The sequence below is a fragment of the Nicotiana attenuata genome, unplaced genomic scaffold, assembly GCF_001879085.1.
Source record: "Nicotiana attenuata strain UT unplaced genomic scaffold, NIATTr2, whole genome shotgun sequence".
Taxonomy (NCBI): Eukaryota; Viridiplantae; Streptophyta; class Magnoliopsida; order Solanales; family Solanaceae; genus Nicotiana; species Nicotiana attenuata.
Window position 1 is genome coordinate 43,666 of NW_017673379.1, and position 22,911 is coordinate 66,576.

The window sequence follows — 22,911 nt, forward strand, 5'->3', positions numbered from 1 at the left end:
GCAATGGTATACATCAGAAAACTTTTATGCTACCAGCATTCTTTACATAGTGTTGGTAACACCTGATTTGTATTGAAATTCATTACTCCCTCCGGTCCAAAATAAGTGAATTTTTGGCATTTTTCTTGTGGTCCAAAATAGAGATTTTTCCAGATTTTAAGAATGAATTAATTATTTTTTTCCTACATTGTCCTTGGAGTAGATAGTGTTGGAATATGTGTTAGGAGTGTTTATGTGAGATAGTAAAGGTTAATATGGTCAATTCAATTGCTAATTAATGCTAAAAGGTGAATCTCTTAATCTGTGTGAAAACATTCAAAAAATCACTTATTTTGGATCGGAGGGAGTATTTGTCAAGTGAACTTGTATTTGTGTTCGTGAAACAATAAGAAATTATACTTTGGAAAAGGCGAGCTTGCAAAATGCATAACTAACGTCTGTATCATCAAGACTTTGGTCCCATGAGAAACTTTTACCATCCAGGGCGTCATTTTCATGAGACTTTAACCAGTCATAATCTGTATCTGGATGTTTAGAGGCTGTGTCACCAGAGACAAGTGTAGATCTAATGAAATATTGACTTATGATATACAAAATGTAAATATGAAATGAATGAAGCAATTGCACAAAGTATGAGTCCAGACCTCGCGAAGAAAACACCAGGCTAAGCCGCCTGTACCTAGCTTACTCCTTTTATGTACGAAGCTACTCTTTTCCCCTCAAGCTTTCCTTTTTACAACCGTCTCAACTTCTCTACTAAACACCCTTCGGTCTTTCTTCTTTTCTTCCTAAATTAATCCTCCCCACTTAAACCCCTCACGAATCCTAATTCCAGAATTTACAAAGTTATGCTATACTCACAAATATCTGCCGCAAGCTAAAACAACCTGCACTTAAAAATCAATCAATAAAGCAATTATTAAGAACCGTCAAAGAGCCTTGTCACTCTACGCTCAAAATGCAACGCCGACCCATTCCCTTCGACAGTTTCGCCATTCGTTTCACTCCTAATCATGCACCCAGTTGCGCAACCTCCCCTCATATGCCACCTCCATGCCCATCTCCTCACATTAGGCTTGAATATCCACATGTATGTCGCCACCTCTCTGCTTAACGCGTATGCTGGAACCTCGTTTGATTGTGCATACAAGCTGTTTGATGAAATTCCCGTGAGAAATACTGTCACGTGGAACTCGATGATATCTTGCTTTTCTCGTTCCGGAGATGTTAAAGGAGCGAGGAAGATGTTCGATCAGATGCCTTTGAGAGACCTAGCTTCGTGGTCGTCAATGATTGCTGGATACATGAACAATGGTCATTGTGAGGAAGGTGTGGCGCTCTTCCAAGAATTGGTTATTTTTGAACAACTAAAGCCTGATCAAGTGACCATTTGGCCAATATTGGCAGGCTGTTCTAAAATGTGTTCAATTGGTTTGCTCCTTGGGAAATCAGTGCATGGTTTTGTCGTGAAGAGTCACTTGGAACTTAATGTGGAGCTTGGTACTTGTTTAGTAGACATGTATGCTAAATGTGGATTCATGAATTTTGCTTCTCTGGTTTTCGATATGATGAAAGATAGAAATGTCGTTACTTGGACTGCTTTAATTTGTGGAGCAGCAAAACATGCTTTTGGAACTGAATCGTTGGAGATATTCAAGAAAATGAGACAAGGGGATGTGCTACCTAATGAGTTTAGGTTCACTGGGGTACTTAGTGCTTGTGTACAAGCAGGGCTGGTCAATGAAGGTCGTGGATATTTCAAAATGACCAAAGAGTGTGGACTGTGGACTGAGACCAACAATTCAGCATTATGGCTGCATGGTTGAGTTATTTGAGAAGGCTGGGTTGTCAGGGGAAGCATATGAAGTTATGAATACTATGTCACCTGAGCCTATCGTAGTTATTTGGGGTTCCTTTTTGTCATCTTGCAAGTTGCATAAACAGTTTGAGATGGCAGAGCGAGTGATTGAGAGGGTCATGAATGTGGTGAGGCCAGAGAATGATGGAGGGGTTTATACCTTATCTCAGACTTGTATGTTCTGGGTGATAAATGGGCGGAAGCCGAGAGGGTGAGGCAATTGTTGCTCCATCAACATGTGCGGAAAGCTAGAGGATGTTGTTTTATAAGAAATAATACAACATGAAGTATTAAACTGCACCAGAAGAATCATTCCTAAAGTTGAGAGGAATCATTTTAGAGCACATTGCTCTTTACCTGATCCTAATGCCTGAACAACATGGCTTAAATTGCCTCTACCTTGATGTAACATTCACCTCTTGATCAATTTTCTTGGTTTATATGCTTAGTAGTTGAATCAGAGGTTGATGATGTGGGTAAAAGTACAAATTGCATTTGATTATCTTTTCTTTTCGTTATATTTGGCGATATCTGCTTCATCTGCTTGCTTCCTCTGAGATTATTAGCCAAGCCTTTGGGTCAACGTGTTGGTAATTCAGAGGACTGGGATTCAATTTGCCTGAAGTTTTCCTCATCTTGGTTATCAGGTAATTCTCTTTGCTTCTCTTCACCCTTGACTGTGTTTTATGTCTATGATCTCCTACAAGTAGCCAGATTTTTGGTGGGGTGTGTGTGTGACAGAGACAGCGCGAGAAAGAGGGTAGTTGAAGGTTGAGTAGTAAATAATCAAGATTCACAATGTATAACATATTGGTGCATTTACCTACTCAATAACAGGTTTCTCAAATTTCTGAATTGATAACGAGGAAATATGTGGGTACCATTATAACCAGTTACAGTGAAATAAGATAGTTATTCTCTTTCTGGGTGGGGGGGTGGGGGGGTGGGGGGGGGGGGGGTTAGTATGTTAATGAGATAATTCAAATGTGGAGAATGTAAAGACTATTTTTAGTTTTTGACAATCTACTCTACTTTCAGTGAACTTATAAGAGTAATGAAGTTTCATCAGAACTCATTCTCAGATTCACTACTCAATATTTCTGGTGTAAAGTATGTTCTCAAGTTATGGAACCTCGCAGGAATTCTTGGTGTTGTTGATTGGGGTGGTGGTGACTCTACGCTTGATGCGTTCTTCTTCTGTACTTTCTTTGTGATATCTACACACACTTTATCAACCATGTCAAGAAAGTCTTTCACAATGGCAAACAACTGAAGTCCCTGTGTGCCTTTGTCCTTTGAAGATCCTGCTTGGTAATACTCTGTCGTTCTCTTCACAAGTTCCATGACTCTTGTTTGTTCTTCTCTGATCACCTTGAGTTCCTCTTCACATTCCTCCAGAAACCCTTTAGTCACTTTTACAAATCGATCTCTTTCAGCATTTCCACAGCACGTTATGAGCTGGCGAACATCATTTATCCGCATTGTAAGAGTGGAACATGTATTGATGAAACTATCGCAGTCCATGGTAGCTGCTTTCTTTACATTAGAGAATTCGGAACTCAATCCTTGCAAAACTGGCAAACCTAGTATTAGGGTCTCTGTTTCTTTTTCTAGTTTTTCCGTCTTTCTATCAAAATCTTCATTGTCAACCTTGTTACCTTTATTGATAAGGCGGCGTTTACCTTCAGAACGGATGACTTGTTCAACTACAAAATGAAGCAGAGTAGTCTTTCCATCGTTGCTTTTTACATATGATAGTTTTTGTAATGCACCAAGGTTGAATCCCTTAGCATTTCCTCTAGCCGTTCCTGCATTCATCCGATTGCCAGCCTTAAGAATGGCTTCCAGAAGTCTTAAGAAAATTCTACATGTTCTCAATTCTTTACAACCCTGCTCAACTGTTTGCAAATTCTCCTTGAGGCTTAGAATTTCTGTATCATAGCTTGATCTGAAAAGCATAGCATTGAAACGCTTAAAAGCAGAAGGAACAGCTTTCAGCATGTGATGGAGAAAAGACTCGGCATCAGCAAGTTTTCTTGGGTCACCATCAAATTGGAGGATTTTTAATGTTTCTTCTTCAGTTGGGCAAATCTTGGTTAGTTTTTCAAGGGTATCAACACTGAGTCCTTGACCCTCCAAGAGGGCATCAAGTATTTCTTCGCGAGAGATTGAAAGAGACTTGAGTACAATTGCTGTGTTCTGTGACCTCCTAGGATCGAGAATAAAGATCTGCACTGGTCGAGCCAACTTAGAAGTGGCTGAGCTTGTGGTCGTGTTATTTCCTTCGGGGGTTTTCTGGGAAGTGATATTGTATCCAAAGAGAACTTCCATAAGGTCATCTTCAAATCTGAAATGTGAATATATCAATGCAGTTAGAAGAACTTAGATGCTATTTGGTTGAATTGAAAATAGGCTCCAGCTACACTAAAGGAATGTGATTGACATGCCAAGGTGAACTTACCGGAAAGAACCGTTGTTGATTTCATCCCAGACCATGGAGTGATCAGTATTAGCAATGACTTTATCCCAGTGCAGTGGCCTCAGTTTAATTTGAACTTCACCATCATCTTTTGACTTCTCATCAGTTGGAGCTTCTGCTTTCTCTTGGCTGCTCGCTTTCCCTCTTGGTGCAACAGGTGGTTTTAATGATGAATGCAACCCGTTCCCCTTTGGTGGGGGTGGTGGAGAAGGTTTTATTTTCCCTGCATTAGGTGGTGTTGGTGCTTTAATAATCCTTTTCATTGGAAGGGGAGGCGGAGGTGGTGGAGATGGACGTATTGGTGGTTGAGGTGGATTTTGACTCGAGAGAACTGCTGGTTGAGAGGGTGTTTCTATTGGAGGAGTGATTTCCTTCTGTGGAAACTGTAATGAGGACGATGGAAGTTGAGGATATGGATGTTGTGAAGATCTGCTTGCTGCAGGGAGTGAGTTCATTGTTTGTTGTGCAGTATCTGACTCTTTCTCATAGCCATCTACATTGCTTGCATTTTGCAGTAATGGGATTTCTTGGATATGATCGCTTGAAACTGGTTTCTCTTGTCGGCTATCAATCCTCTTCTCTTCCTCCTCATCCATGTAATTCACCCAAACCTTAGAAAAGCAACTTCCGAGCTGTCTACCCTCAAATTTTCTCAAATATATAACATCAAGCCCATTTTCATCTACTATGAGCCCTTTTAAAGCTCCACTTTGCTGGAATTCTTGATGAGGCACAGAACCAGAAACTTCTCGATGGAAACTTGAGTTCAACTTGTTTTTCTTCCTTTGACGAGCTATATAGTATCTGTAGAAGAAATAAAATAGTATGCTGGCAATTATCAAAGTAGTTACAACTGCAGCTATAACAGCCTTCAGAACTACCTGATTCTGAGATGAATGTGTTAGAGGTGGCCCTGGTGCATTCATTTCAGCCAAAAGGTGAGTAGATGCTTTCAGTATAAAACTGATCAGTGAAAAGAACTACTACTTAGGATAAATCCAGTTTCTGTTGCAGAGTTTGACAGAGGAAGATTGGCATGGATTTCCTGGCTGGACCATGCTCTGATCAAAGTGAAGGAAAGACTTCCTTTTTTGTTTGTATTTTACGATGCTATATTCATTTTGTTCTGGACATTGGCTGCTGACGATTTCAAAGTAAGTTGTTGTTGTTAGTTGGCTGTCTTAAACTCATAACAGTCCTTTAGTAGAAATTGCATTATTGCTGTTGTCTGGACTCTGAACGTATTCTGAAAACCAAGAAAGCTTGTGGGTTTAGTGTAAGTTTGGGCAATTTGAAAATTTTGGTATATTGTGTTTGTAGTCAGGCGGTTGGTGTAAGGTTTTACTTAGTCTTATCTTCCTTTATTATAAAGAACGACATCTGTATCAATGTGGTGTTTCTATAGCTACAACGTTGAAACAAATAGTAAATGATGTCTCTTTGCATATTTTAATAGAAAACTGTCCTTTTTTGGAGTCGTTTTCTTCTTTGTTTTATCCAATTAGTTGTCAATGCATTATGACATCAATCAGAGTTCAATATCAAGAACTATTTTTGAAGAGCAGCGACAAGGAAGTCTCTGATTTTATAGGTGGAGTTACAAATTTTTTGACCTTTTTTCTATGTTAAGTATTTCTTTTGTTATTTCTTTGGCAATTTAAGTTTTTCCAATTCTTGTAAACGAACAACGATTTCTAACCACTCTTTCTAGGCGTTTCTTCAATTTGAAATAGAACATTATAGAACGAGTATATGAAAGTTGGCACGACCAAGCCACATTTCTAGACACTAGTCATTTTCAAACTCTGGACCACTCCCAAAATTATAATCCAGCTTTGCGGAAAAGGAAGCAGGATTGACTATTTACCAAGTAGTCAATAAATAATTTGACTATATTCCCAAAATAAGTAAAATCGGTTATCGAAAATCCAAACAAACAGGCTAAATTTTCTAAAATTCAAAGGAAAAATGACGTTTTAAAAATAATAGCCGAACAATGTATAAAATTTGTGTATTTTTTGTATATATATACATTATGTATGTTATATACAAAAAATATAAAAATTTATACACTTTTTCGGCTACCAAATATAAATAGTTTTTGGCGCCGGCTAAAAGTGATAATATCCCAAATTTAAATCATAGCTAACTTGTTGTAATTTCATCAAATGTCTTCACCTATTCTATCATTACTCATGGGCTCACCCTATCCAAATCAAAATGAGAAAAGAGAAAACTAGAGAGAATGTTAAAGTTAAGGTTTTTGTTTAGGAAATTTTACCTCCTATAGCAAAGTTTTACACCCTATTTATTATAAATAAAAACCCTTTTAAATTATTATTTTCTATAGCTACCTTTTAGATGTTATAGCAAAATATGTATTTATGGTCATTTCCTACCGTTAAGCCATTAAGTACGCTGTCTAATATTTTTCTCTCTCATCCTTTCAGTTTATTCTCTCCCAAAATCACCGCATAGTATCTTATTTTTCCCTCAGCGATCTCTCTCTCCTCTCTCCTCTCTCCTCTCTCCCCTCTCTAGGCGACATGGAGACCTAGCAGCTACCATGGTCGTTTTCAATATTTTTTGCTCCAAATTTCTCTCACCAACCTTTATCAGCCATTGTCTCCCTCAATTTTCAATATTTTTTGCTCCAAAAAGTTGTAGTAAGTGTTAAAGTATTTGGATTTTTGACCGGTTAAAGCTTCTTCTTTTTCTCTTCAACGGTTCCTTTTTTTAAAAAAAATATTCACCATTATTAGGTTTTCAGCAGAATACCCACTAAAGCACTCACTTTAGAAGGGCCATCTTTCGATTTGTAAATCACTCAAGAGAACCTGTATTTGCATGTTCATCAGCAACCATTGAAGTCGAAAGGAGAACAAAAATACGCAATGATTCTAATTGTAGATGTATTTATATGTATTCGAGTCCGAATACATTAATTTTTAGTTTGTACAGTGGTTTTCTCTTCTTGTATTTAGATGTATTTATATGTATTTGATAAGGCATACATTGATTTTTATTTTGTATAGTGATTTTTGACTGTTGTATTTAGATGTATTTATATGTATTTGAGTTCATACAATAATAACTTTAAATACATTGTTAGTTCTATCATTTGATGTTATTCATCAATTAGTTATGCATTCAATCTAACTGTATTCATCTGTATTTTCAACCTAACTGTATCCATTTGTATTTAAAACAACAATACAGTAAAATACTCTCAATACAAATACAAAATCAATGAATACAACCAATAAAATATACTCAATAAAGCAGTAATACCATGTATTAGGAATAAATAAAATATTATGAATACAAAAATAAACTTGAATACATTGAACACAGCTGTTAGACACAAAGAAATACAAGCACTAGGTTTATTATGAAATATGCAGGCAACAGTTACTATTACAGTTGTATACGGCATAAATACACGATGTATTCATATACAGAAAATCGAATACAAGCACTAGGTTTATTATGAACCTCGAACAATGTCAGGAAAAAAAAACTCGAACTGTATCAGAAAAAAATAGGGGCTGAAACTCTAAAGAATGCTCTATCTTTTTGTGTTCAGCGTCTGATAAATCTTCTAAATAATTGGATTGATAATGTTGTGTGTTATAAGTGATTTAGGTTAGTTATATTAGGAGTGTATCTCATTAAATTATCATCTTTCCGTTATTAAGCAACTGGAGAGATCTATTATTACGTTGTATTCATGAATACATGTGAATACAGCGATTGACAGCTGGACTACTCTATTTTTTAGCCGATTTTTGCTACTGTATTCATGAATACAGTAGCTCGAATACATCGAATATATTACCATAACAACTGAAAGGTAGCTACGGAAAGTAATTATGTATATAGTAGCTATAGGAAGTTAATAGCCACTAAACAATAATCATTTCTGAAAATTCCTCTTTTGTTTATCCTATGCCCTTCAGCCGGCCTAAATAGAGAGTAAAACAAAGTATATGAAAGAAAAAAAATTCAAAACACTAAGAATTACTGTTGGTTTAATTAATGAAGATTTTTTGATAATATCAAGTAATGTACGCATTAATAGTAGGACCACTTTTAGATTGAGAAATTTATTGCTATTGTGAGCTATGACTTCAAAATTACTATACTAACACCTAAATTATCCGCCTGTTCTTCATTTAGACCAGTAGGTGTGCAGCTCGTTATTAACACCGCCAATTCCTTATATTCTGGTTTTTAACTTTTATCTTATTTTATTGCTCCAGCTCATTAAATAAATGTCCACGAAGCAGTAAGCACCACAATTTTTTGAATTGATAAAACTTTTGTATGTTTTCACTCTTCAGTGACTGAACAGTAACTCAAGTACTTACACTTACTCAGCAACTAAAACCACTTTGTTGGAGTACGAAGAATTAAATGCTTGATTGTATTATTGTACTTAGCTTGGTAGAAAAGTGATTAAAACTAGGAAAAGGGTCAATATTGCCCCTCAACTGTTGTAATTAGGAGGACAACTATACTCTTCAATTGGTTTTGGTCCAATAAAATCCTTTTCGTTATTCAAATATCTTACTTATACCCTTTAAACATAACGGACCTTCACATATAATTATAAAAAGGAAAAAGGGGCCAAATTCTCCCTGAACTATTACGAAATGAAACATTTTTGCCTTTCGTTAATAGTTGGGATCACTTACGCCTCGCTGTCAAAATGGCTCATTTAGACCATTAGGTAATTAACTTTCTGTCTTCTTTTATTGGCATAGTTAATTAAATGTTGCCTAAACGACTGGCTGAATGCAATTTTTAAAATAATATTTTTTTGTTTCTTCTTAGGTCTTAGGGACAGAACAACTCCTACAAATGTCTCCTTCGCCGCTAGAACCACTTTGATATATCGATTGCGAAGAATAAAATGCTTGACCATATTATTGTTCTTAGCTTTCATATTTTTTTGTCGACCACATATATTGCTGGAAATTCGGTTTACGTGGTTTGATCAGTTTGTTGTGAATTAAACGATTAGCATCGATCCTCAAATATTCGCAAATTTAAAAGGGAAACTATCCGCTAGTCTATTTTTAAGTAGCTCAAATATTAGCCAATTAGCTATTTGTAACAAAAAAAGGTCAAATTTTTGCTTTCTTTTGAGTGAGTGTTATTATAATAGATTGGGTACACCATAAGGAGCTTGAATCTCAGTTTTGGGATGAATTGGTGAAGTTTTTAGGTGGTTTGAATTGAAAATTCGAAGTAAACACTGAACATGAAAAAAAGATGATATGTGTATCACACTGCGTATCATTTGTATATCACATATGTATCATATTTGTATTATTTGGGTATCACATGTATATCCATGTATAACTGTGTATGAGGTACATGCGTGTTACATGTTTGATACATGTGTCGCAGGAAAAAATTTTGAACTCGATTTCATTACGAATTTTGATACAAAACCAGTCCAAATCACCTCCAATCTTCCTCAAATTTTGTATATTAACTTATCGATATGTTTTCAATGAATTTCAACTATACCCACTGAAAATGTTTAGAGTTTTGGAATATTGTATATTGTTTTTGTTGTATTTTATCACCTTATTTGATATCTCATCCATGAAATATCCTTTCAGTTTTGCATCTAATGTTGCTAATCACGCTTAAAAATATGGAAGGAGATTTTTGCATGTGATTCTTTGAGAGAAAGAACCATATTTATTTGATTTTTCAATTTTTATATGTGATTGGCTAGTTTTGGTAAGTTTATGACTAATGGCTAGAGGTTGGTAAGTTGAGACTTATTTGAGACATTTGTGTAAGTTAACTACCAGCTATGTCCATTTATAAGTAGCTTATTACAAAAATTGGCTAATTTATAAAAAATTTACTACTATTAGCCAAATATTACTAATTAGCCATTTAGCTATTTGTAGCGAAAAAAGGTCAAATTTTAGCTTTTTTTGAGTGGGTATTATTAGAATAGATTGGGTACATCTTAAGAAGCTTGAGTCTCAGTTTTGGGATGATTTGGTGGAGTTTTGAGGTGGTTTGAATTGNAACCAATATTTATTTTGATTTTTTCAATTTTTTATATGTGATTGGCTAGTTTTGGTAAGTTTATGACTAATGGCTAGAGGTTGGTAAGTTGAGACTTATTTGAGACATTTGTGTAAGTTCCCCAATTTAAAACCCCTATGCTAATTCAGCTAAAATCTGCATTAATAAATTCTAGAGCTAGACCCAACATTAATTCCTAATAATAAATAACCAACACAATTACACAAATATGATTGTGATATAATCATATCATTGTTAATATAGAGAAATTTTCATAAAGCACTATCTTTTAGTGGTAATTAGTTATCTATAGATACCATTTGCTATATTACGGATTGTAGATACGTTTTCTGTTGTTATAGGATGTATTAGATGTATTTAAGGAATACAGTAGCAAAAATAGGCGTGAATCAGTGAAGTCCAGCTAATCAGTTGTTGTATTCGAGNGATATTCAGGGTGAGTGACAAGTTTGCCAAGTTGCGAACCTGCTCAAGCTCTCCTTGCAGCTCCAGTATTTTTTGTTTCAATCTCAAGACTAGGTCATTTGGTGTCAGAGTACTCCGGCCATCTGAAGTTTCTGCATTCTCAACATTCTCCTTTCGGATACCACTTAAGTCGTCCATTTTTGCTTTTCCTTTGCCTTTTGTATTGATTGGAGGAGGAGGAGGTGGAGGGCCTCTAGATCTGGTATGATACGTTGATGATGCCAGTATGAGCGAACCAACCTTAGGGGATGGGAATAAAGAATAAAACAAAAACAAAAAAGGTAAACAAGTCAGTAGGGGTTCTGAAATGTTTGCAGTATTTAAACACATATGGCGAGAATGTAAATTCGTGTCCTAATTCGGGAGCCTAGTTGTGCCCGAGGTAGGCCTAGCGACAAATAGATTTGGAGAACTTTAGATGCCAGTAAATGCCTCATTTCATAATATGAAAATAGACGAATCCCAAAACGACACTAGGATAATAGAAAAGTCATGTGGTAATTAGTTATCTATAGATACCATTTGCTATATTACGGATTGTAGATACGTTTTCTGTTGTTATAGGATGTATTAGATGTATTTAAGGAATACAGTAGCAAAAATAGGCGTGAATCAGTGAAGTCCAGCTAATCAGTTGTTGTATTCGAGTGTATTCGACTGTATTCATGGCGTGAAACATGGGATTACAGCTGGACAGATTATTGTATTCGACTGTATTCACGGCGCGAAACAGGGGATTACACTGTTTTTAAACGGAAAGTGAATCAGTTAACATAATAGACTCCTAATATAACTCAACAAACTCACTTATAACACACAAATTTTGTATTTTCAGTTATAAAAAAGATTCTCAACCGAAAAATACCTCAAAAACATAGTAATATTCAGAGAAATTATATAATACATCTGAATACATTAATTTAAAAAAACATATGAATACATTCATGGCATATAGCGAGACAGTGAATACAATGAAATACATAGAATACAGCGGGATACATTGAAATACAATGAAAAAAAGACAGTGAATACAATGAAATACATAGAATGCAACGAGATACATTAAACTGCAATGAAAAAAAAGACAATGAATACAATGAAATACATGAAAATACATTGAAATATATTAACAGAAAATCAACTTGCTCAGCCTCAAACTCCGCCATCTTTGTTCAAGAAAAAACCCTAATTTCCAGCGAATGTGTCGTTCCGTTCACCACCGTGAACCATAGCAGAATAGCGGCCAACAAAATCATCATCAGAAGAAAAAACATTAAATCATCCAAGTTCATTCTGTTGTAGCCTTCACAAGAATTCAAATCAGACCAAATATGCCCATATCAATATGGCGACGACGACGAAGACGAGTCATCAGCACTTGAGTTTGAATATTATGCGGCGGTCGGCGATGGTGAATTCGCTGGTTCGGATTGGAGCAGTTGAAGATGGCGAATCGATAAAGAGGAAACTTACTGCTTTCATTATTGAATAGCGTATCAAAGTAGAGAGAGAGAGAAAGAAAATAGTGTAACTGAATAGCGTATTTAGTGGCTTAGGGGTAGAAGGTAACCAAAATTAGATATTTTGCTATAAACATTAAAAGGTATCTATAGAATATAATTTTTTTAAATTGTATTTATTTAAAATAAATAAAGTGTTAACCTTTGTTATAGAAGGTAAAAATTCCATAAAATTAAGGCATCTTAGTTAGTACGTAATACTTCTACAGAAGTATTTTTCCTTTGCTTTTCATGGATTGGGGAATATTTTAAAACCTCCACATCACACCGTCACACGAAGCTGCTATCCTCGACCTATTGCCTATTAATGGAATGACAATCAGCTCGAATAGGAAATTGAAAAAGTAAAGTTAAAGAAACGTTTAAGATAATAGTTAATTAAATAAATGCGGTCTGTTTAACAAATTAAATTTTTAGATTAAATGGTTATGAAAGAAAATACCTTTCTTTACAATTACATTTGGATCAAGAGAAGTAGAACAAGAAAGAGTAGTAAAGAAAATTGAACTCATTCACTGTTGGGTTTTTAAGCTATTAATGCTTAAAATAGCGTGAATGGGAAATGGAGGGAAAAATGAAATATTTGAGTAATATTTGAGTTTCCTTCCTTAATTGTCCCATATGGGAAGAGGAAAAAGTTTTGATAGGTATATAAGCAATTGCTCTTCTTCTAGCTTATAAAGAGTTGAGAAGAATGCAAGCCTCGCGTCGTCGTCGTTGTCGCTCGCTCGGCTCGGCTTCGGCTTCGGTCAAATCGATCGATTGGTTAATTTTTGGACTAAATATTTGATTTAATAACAAAATATTAATATTAAAATAAATATTAATATTAAATCCAATTCTGTTATCCAATTTTCAGTTTTCTGTTTTTGTAACAGAAAATTAACTACCCTTCAATTTTCCCTCTTTATTGTTGAGTAAATAGCCATTTATGTTATGGCATTTATTCTTTGGCCGTTTTGCGAAAACAGCCATTCTGAAGAGTTGCACCTCTTCAGATTTCAGCCCAACTTTGGCTATAAATACAAGTCCATTCTCTCAGATTTTCCATACGAATTTTCTGAGTTCTTATCCTTTCTTCTGCATATTTTAACTTCAAAGAAAGCAACAGTAAGTGTGATTTGCCACCGAACTTTGTGTTCGCTGAAACACTGGGGTATGAAGTACCACTACACCAGTGTGTAATTCGTTCTATTCTGGGAGGAAATAATCCATAACCTTGGGTACTAAGAGGGGATTAAATTCCTTAAGAAAATACAGTGAATTGAATGGGCTCGAATTGGGTTTTTTTTTATTTCGTTTACATTTCTATTAATGTTATTCTTTTTTCTCCAGAATTGTTTTACAAATACAGATTACTAACAAGCTTAAGGAATTTAACATATTTTCTGTATTTGGGTTATACTCACTGTTTCTGGAGAATAAAACCTTTGTGGTTTTGTACTTTATTGGAGATTAAAATCTATGTGATTTTAACGTTTGTGTCATTCTTTTACAGAAATGACGAATGACAACGGGAACCAAGTTGTTCCGATGGTAACTGCCAATGCCTCAGTAAGCCGAACAACACCGGCAGCATTGGCACCGGCGGAGAAACCCGAAAAATTTTTCGGGATTGATATCAAGCGCTGGCAGCAAAAGATGTTCTTCTAAATGACTACTCTAAGTCTCGAGAAGTTCATCAAGAAAGATGTTCCTGTGTTGTCCGATGAAACTCCAGACACTCGAACGCTTTCTCGTGATTGAGGCGTGGAAGCATTCAGATTTTTTATGCAAGAACTATATTCTAAGCGGGCTGGAGGATGCTTTGTATAACGTCTACAGTGGCGTGGAAACGTCAAAAGAACTGTGGATTACGCTTGAAAGAAATACAAAACTGAAGATGTCGGGTTGAAAAAGTTCGTTGCTGCAAAGTTTTTGGACTACAAAATGGTAGATAACAAGTCTGTTATTACCCAAGTCCAGGAACTGCAAGTGATTATTCACGATCTCCTTGCTGAAGGAATAAGTAGAATTAATACTAGTGTTGGTAGTATTAATTTTATTATGTTTACTAACAGAATTTTCATTGAAGGTCTTGTCATCAATGAAGCATTCCAAGTAGCAGCGATGATTGAGAAGTCGTCTCCGTTGTGGAAGGAATTCAAAAATTATTTGAAACACAAACGCAATGAGATGTCCCTTGAAGATCTCATTGTTCGGTTGAGAATCGAAGATGACAATAAAGCTGCTGACAAGAGAGGCCGTGGAAACTCAACAATAATGGCAGCAAATATTGTTGAAGAGACCAAAAAGAGGAAGAAGGCTTCTGGATTGAAATACAACCCAAGCAAGAAGCGGTTCAGTGGAAATTGCTACAACTGTGGAAAAGCCAAAGACAAATCTACAGAGTGTCGTGCTTCGAAGAAAGACAAGAAGAAGGGTCAAGCAAACATGGTTGAAAAGCATGATGATGTTGATGACTTGTGTGCCATGCTTTCCGAATGCAACTTAATGGGCAATCCTAAAGAGTGGTGGATCGATTCTGGAGCCACTCGCCATGTTTGTGCTGTTAGAGAAGCTTTTGCTACTCATGCTCCTGTTGGACCCGATGAGACGCTTTCTATGGGAAATGCTGCAAAGGCCAAGATTGAAGGATGTGGGAAGATATTTCTCAAAATGACTTCCGGCAAAGTGGTGACTTTGAACAACATCCTTCTTGTTCCCGAGATTAGGAAGAATTTAGTCTCTGCTGGACTTCTTGTTAAGAATGGTTTTAAATGTGTATTTGTATCCGATAAGGTTGTAATAAGTAAGAACGAGATGTTTGTAGGAAAATGTTACCTCACCAAGGGCATTTTCAAGCTGAATCTAATGGTTGTTTAAAATAATAATAAAACTTCAGCTTCGTCTTACTTACTTGAGTCAAATGAATTATGGCATATATGTTTGGGTCATGTCAATTATAAAACCTTGCGGAAAATGATTAATTTGGAAGTATTGCCTAAGTTTGAATGCGACAAATCAAAATGTCAAGTATGTGTGGAATCTAAGTATGTTAAACATCCTTATAAGTCAGTTGAAAGGAATTCAAATCCTTTAGACTTAATTCACACAGATATTTTTGACATGAAGTCAATACCATCTCGCGGTGGAAAGAAGTATTTCATAACCTTTATTGACGATAGTACTCGATATTGCTATATTTACTTACTTAATAGTAAAGATGAAGCAATAGACGCATTCAAGCAATACAAAAATGAAGTTGAAACACAACTTAACAAGAAAATCAAAATGACAAGAAGTGATAAGGGTGGTGAATATGATCTCCTTTTGAAGAAACATGTTTAGATATGGAATTATTCATCAAACAACGGCCCCTTACACTCCCCAATCCAATGGGATCGCGGAAAGAAAGAATCGTACATTAAAGGAGATGATGAACTCATTGTTGATAAGTTCTGGTTTGCCACAGAACTTGTGTGGGGAAGCCGTTCTTACGGCTAATCGAATATTAAATCGAGTGCCGCATAGCAAAACACAATCCATTCCATATGAAAAATGGAAAGAAAGGAAGCTCAACTTGAATTATTTTAAAGTGTGGGGTGGTTTGGCAAAAGTGCAAGTTCCTATACCCAAAAGGGTAAAAATAGGACCGAAAACCGTTGATTGCATTTGCATAAGATATGTGACTAGTAGTAAAGTATATCGATTTCTGGTTCATAAATCAGAAAATCCAGACATTCATAATAATACGGTTATAGAATCAGATAATGCTAAGTTCTTTGAAAATATATATTCGTATAAAAAGGAATGTGAGTCGATTGGTGAAGGATCTAAACGACGTCGGGAAGAAACAAAAGAAAGTACACTTAATCAGGAGGATCCAAGACGTAGTAAACGTCAAAGAACGTCTACCTCATTTGGACCAGATTTTGTGACTTTCTTATTGGAAAATGAGCCTCAAACATTTAAAGAAGCTATGTCTTCTTCGGAATCATTTTTTTGGAAAGAGGTAGTCAATAGTGAAATATAATCCATACTGAACAACCATACATGGGAATTGCTTGATCTTCCTCCTGGAAATAAACCGTTGGGTTCTAAATGGATCTTTAAGAGGAAAATAAAAGATGACGGCACTATTGACAAATTTAAGGCAAGACTTGTGGTCAAAGGGTATAGACAACGAGAAGGTCTTGACTATTTCGATGCATACTCTCCAGTTACAAGAATTACGTCCATACGAACGTTAGTAGCGTTAGCTGCAGTTTATGGTCTTGAAATTCATCAAATGGATGTTAAGACGACATTCTTAAATGGAGAGCTGGAGGAAGAAATCTACATGGAACAACCTGAAGGGTTTGTGGTTCCAGGTAAAGAAAAGAAGGTATGTAGACTTGTTAAGTCCCTTTACGGACTAAAACAAGCACCCAAATAATGGCATGCGAAATTTGACCAAACAATGTTGTCAAATGGTTTTAAAATAAATGAACGTGATAAATGTGTGTACATTAAAAATGTTCCAAATCACATAGTCATTGTTTGCTTATATGTAGATGATATGCTGATAATGAGTAATGACATTGCCACATAAATATGACTAAGCGCATGCTAACTGGCAAGTTTGATATGAAAGACTTGGGAGTTGCTGATTTAATTCTAGGAATTAAGATCCATAAGACTTCTCAAGGTCTGGCATTGTCACAATCTCATTATATTAAGACAGTACTTGAAAAATTCAAGCACTTGGGCTTTAAAGTTGCAAACACTCCAATTGACGTGAATCTTGCATTAGCAAAGAACAAAGGCCAAAGCATATCACAATTTGTTCGTGTGTTGGGTTGCTTAATGTAATCATGAATTGTACACGACCAGATAGCTTGTGCTATAAGTAAATTGAGTCGATATACGAGCAATCCAGGTCAATCTCATTGGATGGCCATGAAACGAGTTTTGGGGTATTTAGTACATACCAGGACTTTGCTTTGCACTACAGTAAATATCCTGCGGTCATTGAGGGATACTGTGATGCAAATTGGATCACCGGATCAACTGATTCCAAGTCCACAAGTGGATAAGTATTCACTATTGGTGGAGGAGCGGTATCTTGGAAGTCGTCCAAACAAACTTGTATTGCCCGCTCTACATGGAGGTTGAGTTTATAGCCTTGGATAAAGCCGGTGAAGAAGCTGAATGGCTCCGGAATTTCTTGGAAGATATTCCATTTTGGCCCAAACCGTTGGCACCAATATGCATACATTGCGATAGTCAAGCGCCAATTGGAAAGGCTGGGAGCGTTATGTATAACGGTAAATCTCGTCATATACGACGAAGATATAAAACCGTTAGACAATTACTCTCTAGAGGAATTATCACAATTGACTATGTAAATTCAAGTGATAATGTTTCGGATCCACTTACAAAAGGCCTAACTAGAGAGGTAGTTGAGAAATCATCAAGGGGAATGGGACTATGGCCAAGAACAAGTCATAGTGGCGGTAACTCTACCTAGAAGACTGGAGATCCCAAGATCTAGGTTCAAGGAGATCAAACAAAGTCATTAATGACGGTTCAACATTGTCAACTAAACTTTTGGTCCATTCTCGTGATGAGACAATGTTCAGTACCAAGGATAAAGCATTAAGGCTTTTAATGATTTCTAAATTTGATACGGGATATATCAAATAGTGTATCTACAGGATGACACGTTTAGGAATCACCTATGTAAGTGTGAAGTGTTAGCCGCTTCAAGGAGAATTTTGCAAGGCCAGTTCTCTATGCACATATGAAACCAGGCGGTGTTCATGGCTGAAACGAACACAACAATGAGAACCAAAGACGGTTAAGGGTTGGTTGTGTGACTTGTGGTTGTTTAGGTATACACCAAAGTTCGACTGTTCAAAGATATCAAATCTACCGATTGATCGAGTATATCCGTCATAAGTTCATTACGGAAAGTTCAAACGGAAACCTACTTATCCAGATGTAATTAATCCTTGCTTGCGAATCACACAGTTTTTCATGCGTACTTCCGTGAGATAGCCATTTCCCATACATGTGGGGGATTGTTGGGTTTTTAAGCTATTAATGCTTAAAATATGGTGAATGGGAAATGGAGGAAAAACTGAAATATTTGAGTTTCCCTCCTTGATTGTCCCATATGAAAAGAGGAAAAGGTTTTTGATGGGTATATAAGCAATTGCTCTTCTTCTAGCTCATAAAGAGTTGAGAAGAAGGCAAGCCTCGCACCGTCGTCGTCGTCGTCGTCGCTCGCTCGGCTCGGCTTCGGCTTCGGCTTCGGATTAGGATTTGGATTTGGTCAAATCGATCGATTGATTAATTTTTGAACCAAATTAATTTGTTAATAGTAAATATTAACAGAAATGTTATTAAATATTTGGTTTAATAACAAAATATTAATATTAAAATAAATATTAATATTAAATCCAATTTAGTTATCCAATTTTCAGTTTTCTATTTTTGTAACAGAAAATTAACTACCCTTCAATTTTTCCTCTTTATTGTTGAGTAAATAGCCATTTATGTTATGGCATTTATTCTTTGGTCGTTGTCACACCTCCTTTTTTACACACCTACCCCGAAGGATAATGTATAAGGGAGTTTTTCCATTTAAAGTGACATTATTCGAAATGGAATTATTTATTTGTTTAGAGTCGCCACTTGGGATAGGATTGACTTTTGGTGTCCCAAGTCACCGGTTTAACTTGAATCTCAAATCGAGGAAAATTTCGACTTCCCAATTGGAGTCTGCGAACCAGAAATTCTGAATAAGAAATTCTGTTGACCCGAGGGAAGGTGTTAGGCACCCCCGGATCCCGTGGTTCTAGCACGGTCGCTTAAATTATTATAAATGGCTAAAGATTTGAATTTTATATATGCCATCCTATAGTGCAATATTAGAGTTCATTAACCGCTTTAGTTTAAAAAAATTTTAAGAAAGTGAACGTCGTTTAACAACGTGTTTTTGGATCACGTCACATGAAATGCACCCGTATCCTCGACACATTCTTATTCGACGTTTTGGGATTTGGATTTGGGTCGCATGAAATGCACACCCGTATTTAGGAAGGTAAAATTATTAAAAAGCGCGCCTAAAGCGACTAACGTGTTATTATTTTTGCGGGAGGCCGTGAAATTCGCTAAACGGCACGTCCCGAATTCTAAGTATTTTAATAGGATCATTTAAAGAGGGCCTCGCAATTTATGTATTTTTGTTTGGCGGGACTCACCTCGTTTTATTATTTAAAGGCCGTCCTAGAGCAAACTATAATTTTCTATTGAATTTGTCTCTAAAGAGCCCTGGTTAATTAATGTTATAAAATTCAGGCCTCAAGTTCAAGTCCAAATTCAAGCAAAAGGGAAAACCTCTTAATTTGAACCCGCTACCTAACTCGAAAGTCCAAATTTATGCTATGTTAAACTATGAATTAAGGTCCCTAAACCAATTCCACAATAATGAATTAATAGAGTTTGGATGAGAGTCCATCAAATAGTGGGCCTGTTCAGGGGCCCAAGTTGAGAGTGAATTGGAATTGAGGAGTTTATGCTCCAGCTTTGAAGCTGATTGTAATTGGGCTTCACGTCTGAGCCCAGTATGACCAGGGGAGCAAAGTCCAGTTATAACTTGCTTAAATCCCATAATTCAAGTTAAACGGGCTCGCAAATTCAACTAAATAGGCATTGTCAATTTCTGATTCAATTCCAGTTGAAAACAGAGCTTAACTTATGAATTTTTAGTTTCTTTTCCTGATTTCTATACTATAGCCGTGGATGATTATTTTTAAGAACTGAAATAAATCACTTTGCCAACTCAATGCGTACAGCAATTGAATGAAGGAAAACTTGTCGAAACATGTAAAACCAATCACAATCTAGTCTCCAAAGCTTAAGAGTTGATTTTGAATCTCATTTTTTACACCTTATACCTGGAACATACATAGATATACTGGTTCTTCGTGTGCATTTAAACAACATGGTGAGGCTTCGCCCTAAGCTATATGCAAAGCTCTGTCGACATAATTCCAGCATATGCTACAACATCTATATATGTATTAAATCTAATGTACTTATATCAAAATAGTCCAGGACAGTCCCAAAACAATCCTAATTAACACTAATAAGTAATTGCTCAAATGAAAGTTACAACTAAATATTAAGACTAGCAATGACTATAGAGACAGATTCATATGGTAACTAGCAATCCCTCATCATTTGATTTCAAAGTTGTTCACACACATTGAGTCAAACTTAAGATAATTGGAGACAAAAGTGTACCTGGAAATGAAGCAAATTAAGAGAAGAAAATAGAGTCAGCAACTTCACAGCAGGACACTAACAGGAATCAACAGCTTGAACTTGTTGTAGACCCAGAATCAATATCAAGTAATCCAGAACCAAATTCAGCCGGTAAACACCACAAAAACAGCTTGAAAAACACCAGCAAATAGATTCAAAAATTGACCGAACCAACCAATTTCAGCTTGAAACGACCAAATAGCTCAAATATACCCAAAAATAGCTCGAATCTGAACCCAGGACACTTCTGAAGCTTTAGCACTTAAAAGTCAAGCTAAGAGATGAGAATTAATACCTATAACTCAAAATTAACTTAGAAAATTCAATGTAACAGTGTTTTTGGAGTTTTCTACTGATTTTTCTCTTTTTGTTTTGATTTTCGAAGGACTTAAGATCTAAGGGAAATTTTGAACTATAAGAGTTTAGATTTTGAACTTGTTTTGATTTGAAATTCAAATTTGGAGGCTATAGCTTGCGGGAGAGATTTTTGGGACAAAATCCAACTAAAATCAGAAATCAGAACAAACAAGTAACCAGAATTAATCAAAAATCAAACAAAAATCAGAACCAACTCAAGAAATCAATCAGGACAGAATCGAACAACATTAAAAAAAATGAAAATTAAACTAGAAGTTAAAAAAAATATGAGAACCGGATCAGTCAAATAAGAAATGTAACCAAAAGAGAAGGAACTCACTGATTTTGGTCTTCTACTTGATTGATTCTCGAAATTGATTTTTTGTTAATGTTATATGTTTATTTTGTTAAAATAAAACATATAACATTAGTAAAAAATCATTTGAATGATGAAATCCCCAAAATAGTGTTGAACTTTGAAACCCTAGATCTAAAACTAAAGGGGTTTCGCTTGGATTTGAAGGGTTCTAGTTTGGGATTTGGGAAGAGGGAGGTTAGGGGAGTATAGGGTGTAAATTTGGTGGGGTTTGGACGACTTTGCATTTTGGCCGAAATTTTGATTTGAAATTCGAAGCTTTTGGTGAGGATTTGAGGGAAGTTAAGGCTAGATATGGAAAGAGGAGGAGGAGAGGATTCAATGGTGTAATTTTGGGGTGATTTGGAGCTTCGCCGCCGCCGGCGGACGGTGGAGGACGGCGGAGATACGGTGGGTGGCGGTGGGAGACGGGGGGTACGAGGAAGATGACGGTTTGTCCCTAAAATTTGTAAAGTGTTATTACACTTTTATTTAAAATGAAGGACTAAATCTGGACCGTCGGATGTGGAAGTATGGACGGTCAAGATTAATTGATGCCAAAACGGCGTCGTTTAGGGGGGTAAGGATATGGACCGGGTATTTTGGAAATGGGCCTGGTCAGTTGGTCCGATTGTGGAGGGGTTTTGGGCTGTGATGAGTTTGATACTGGCCCAAATACAAGCTGGCATGGTTCCCTTTTATTAGTTCTATATTTTTATTTGTTTTCCCTTTTTATTTATTTGTTTTATTTATTTCTTTGCAAAATTAAAACTAACAAAACCTACTTTAACTCCCAAATTTAGACTTATTAATTTTCTAAAAATACACTAATTCCTAATTTAAAAGGAAACTAAACCAAAATGTAAAATGTAAAATTAAAAATTGTAAAAGGACTAATTTTGTTATTTTCTCTTATTTTAGTAATATTATTTAACTAGTAAAGCATAAAATATAAAGTCGAATTCTAAATACAAATGCACTATTTTCGTACCTTTTTTATGAATTATGGCAACTAAAAATGCACACAAAAATGCAAACAAGGCACAAAATCATGCAAAAATTCAAATAATAAAGAAAAATCATATTTCTAAGGAATTTTATAGGAGTCATTTAAGCATGGCAAAAATCACGTGCTCACAGCTGCCCCTCTTTGCTCGAAGACACGAAGGGTTTTCGGGCAAAGATAAATGAGCACATTGAAGGATTTTTGCCTGCTCAGCACTCCATGAGAAGCATTTTGAAAACCGTCTGACCGAACCCTGCTTCAAAGGTTGCCTACATATCCTTGGCTATAAAGGAATCAGGTCAGTGTAGTTGTGGAAGGTTTGGTAGCTGGGACTACCAGGAGCTGTGATTTCACTGCTGTTGCTGCTGCTACTGCTTGCTGACCTCCTTATTACACCAAAAGGAAAATCAAAGCTAAGCTAGCTATGCCTATCAACTATGAGTTACAAGATTCCTATCTATGATTCTCTTGAAACTTGATCTTGAGTCTTAGCTGATT

At 36.0% G+C, this 22,911-nt stretch overlaps 1 protein-coding gene and 1 pseudogene across 1 annotated transcript; one reads left to right on the forward strand and one right to left on the reverse strand.

Annotated features, from left to right (window-relative positions):
- The first annotated feature begins 318 nt into the window (after nt 1–318).
- On the forward strand, nt 319–3,080 carry LOC109216205 (annotated as a pseudogene).
- On the reverse strand, nt 2,814–5,411 carry LOC109216204 (formin-like protein 4). The gene is made up of 2 exons (XM_019380338.1): nt 4,320–5,411; nt 2,814–4,205 (listed from the first exon to the last, which is right to left on the reverse strand). Exons 1-2 carry the CDS (start codon nt 5,261–5,263, stop codon nt 2,924–2,926), a joined length of 2,226 nt encoding a protein of 741 aa, XP_019235883.1. The 5' UTR covers nt 5,264–5,411; the 3' UTR covers nt 2,814–2,923.
- Nucleotides 5,412–22,911: the final 17,500 nt, after the last annotated feature.